This window comes from Pyxicephalus adspersus, chromosome W (assembly GCF_032062135.1).
Source record: "Pyxicephalus adspersus chromosome W, UCB_Pads_2.0, whole genome shotgun sequence".
NCBI lineage: Eukaryota > Metazoa > Chordata > Amphibia > Anura > Pyxicephalidae > Pyxicephalus > Pyxicephalus adspersus.
The window spans coordinates 11,669,965-11,672,476 of record NC_092870.1 but is presented as its reverse complement, the minus strand read 5'-3'; the positions used below and the strand labels follow the sequence as shown (position 1 = coordinate 11,672,476).

General features: G+C 34.0%; 1 protein-coding gene across 1 annotated transcript in view; it reads left to right on the top strand.

The window, feature by feature from the left end:
- The window catches only part of LOC140342792 (posterior protein-like), a 2,296-nt gene extending 1,427 nt beyond the window's left edge, over positions 1 to 869 (top strand). Inside the window, exons 2-3 of the mRNA XM_072429140.1 lie at positions 206 to 282; positions 848 to 869. Of these exons, the coding sequence (XP_072285241.1) occupies positions 206 to 282; positions 848 to 869 (99 nt within the window). The remainder of the gene's footprint in view (positions 1 to 205; positions 283 to 847) is intronic.
- Positions 870 to 2,512: the final 1,643 nt, after the last annotated feature.

Sequence of the window (2,512 nt, the reverse complement as noted above, 5' to 3'; positions counted from 1 at the left end):
TTATGTATTATATTATAATTTATGATTATAATATAATAAATAAATATAATTATCATACCCGGGAGTTAATCCTAAGAATTACAGGCCCACAATATTAACAAAAATTTCTATGCAAAAAAATTAGGATCACTTTTTGCATCAAAAAACTGACAGAATTAGAACGCTAGGGGGGGTTAATAAATGTCTTGTAAGCTATCCTGTTAAGATTGCCCTTAGGAATGCTTCCTCTTACCAGCAATTCATAAATATACTCAGGGACTGGTGTGAACAAGACAAGGAGAGGTATACATCAGACATATCTGTCATTTGCCGGAGTACAAGAAGGCTGAATTCATTTAGATGCCACAAGTGCAACAGGCCTGGGCATATTAAAAGATACTGTAGATCTCTAAATGTTCATAAAGATCACACCAGGATTGGCAATTTAATAGCTGAAAGTAATGAGGAGAATATAGATGAGAGCACAACCCCCATCCAAGACAATGAAAGCTCTTTACAGCCTGGAGTAAAAGATAACAACCATAAGAACTCAGCTAGTGCTGCAGGGGGAAGAAAAGATATCAACAGTAAAAATAACCAACACCCTCAAAATGGCCAGGAGCAGGGCTGGACAAACATACCAATGTTTGCTCCAGGGGCCAATCTCCCATACTGGCTAGTATGCAGTTTAACACAAGCTGCATTGCCATTTTTCCTGTCCTATATGGCACAGTTGTATGGTACTGTTTATTGAGATTAGTGTACTGTAAACAATCTACCATTGCCCATTGTGTATATTTAGATTGTCAAGATAAAAAAAAATGTTTGTCATGACTGAGTATGCTAATGTCTTTGTGTTCTTTTTCAGGGCCTTTGAAGGAAGCTGTTAAAGTTTTATATGCTAATGTTTGTGTTTTTTTACAGGTTATTTGCAGTAGGAGCACAGCACTGGATAAATCTTAGTAAACTAATTCAATTGTCTTTTTGTAAACAAAAACCACGTGGTATTATGAGTTCAATAATTTCATTGTTTCGAAACAATTACACTAAAAATCAAATGTTAAAACACTATCAGAGGTCATCCTTTTGTGATGAATTGTGAATGTTTGTTTTTGGTTAACCCTTTGTTCCTCCAGGTGTGAAGTCTTCTCACAAAAGAGCTAGAAGTCCCTGGAAGTCTGTGTACACACCAGAAGTTGAGTCTTATGTGTACTGTTTGTCTTTTGTAGTCTTTGTGTTTTATTTTGTTTGATGGCTAGCAGAACATTTTTGTTCCTTTTTTTATTATTTTTTGTATGTCCTGTTTTGTTAAGGCTTATGAGATATTTTAAAATATACATTTTTTTACTTATTTTTTTTTAAAAAACTCAATACTTTACCCCTAACAATCATTTATCAGGACTATAAAACCCATATTGTTCTAGTGTGGTACCGGTGCATATTGGTACCAAATGGGGGAAGTTTGAACCAACATATTGTTTTTTTTTAGGCAAAACTTGCAAGTGCCTCACAACTAGGGTATATTGAGACTACATCCCAATCTAGACCAGAGGATAATAGCTGTATGTTGATGAAGTAGATATTAACTGCTAAGAATCTGATACTGCTCTTGTTCTTACTTTCCAGGATCCATAATAAAGCGACACTAAGTTTGGAATTCTGGAGTCATACTTGTGATGGCAATTGGATTGAAGAGCTTTCATTTTACAACAATATATTGATGACATTAACAATGAATATGCTTATACAGACCCTTTAAACTGTCTAGTAAAATAGCAAGCAATTTCAATTCATTTTAACCAATGACAGCGTTTCTAGAGGAGTGTTGGGTCTCCCTATCCAAACCTGAGAGGTTATCAAGCAATACTTGTATCTAGAGAATGTTTGCTGGGAATGGATTTTTGTTATTGGTATTTTGGATTTTAATATCTTATGAATAACATAGTTGGTAGATCAACCATCAACAAGAAAACCTGTGTTGGATAATATGTAATGGTGGAAGAATGTAAGAGTTATATTATAAATATTTAATTATGTATTAATAAGGCCATAGTGTAAGTGCCGCTCATACACTTAAGTGGTACCTACAGCTCTTGTGTGAATCATGCAATATATTACACCCTTATGCCCATAGGCTATATAGAGCAACACATATGTAAGTTCTAGCTTAATCAGCCACGTATATATTGTTTAATTTTTCATCTGAACTAGGAAGCTGTATTAGCACAATGTGTAAAGACATAAATACAAATGTGTGACAGAAGCATGTACTGTATTTTTCGGACCATAAGACGCACTGGACCATAAGACGCACCAGTTTTTAGAGAAGGGAAATGAAGAAAAAAAAGATTCTGAAACAAATAGCGGTCCAGGAATCCCACAATGACATTATGATTCATAATGTCATTGTCGGATAACCTGTAAAAGATAAAAAAAACAAGTTTAAAATAAAAAACAGATACGAAATAAATAATTTAAGAAAAAAAAAATGTTTTGTTTTTTTTTTCCTCCCGAATTTTTGCTGTTGAATGCA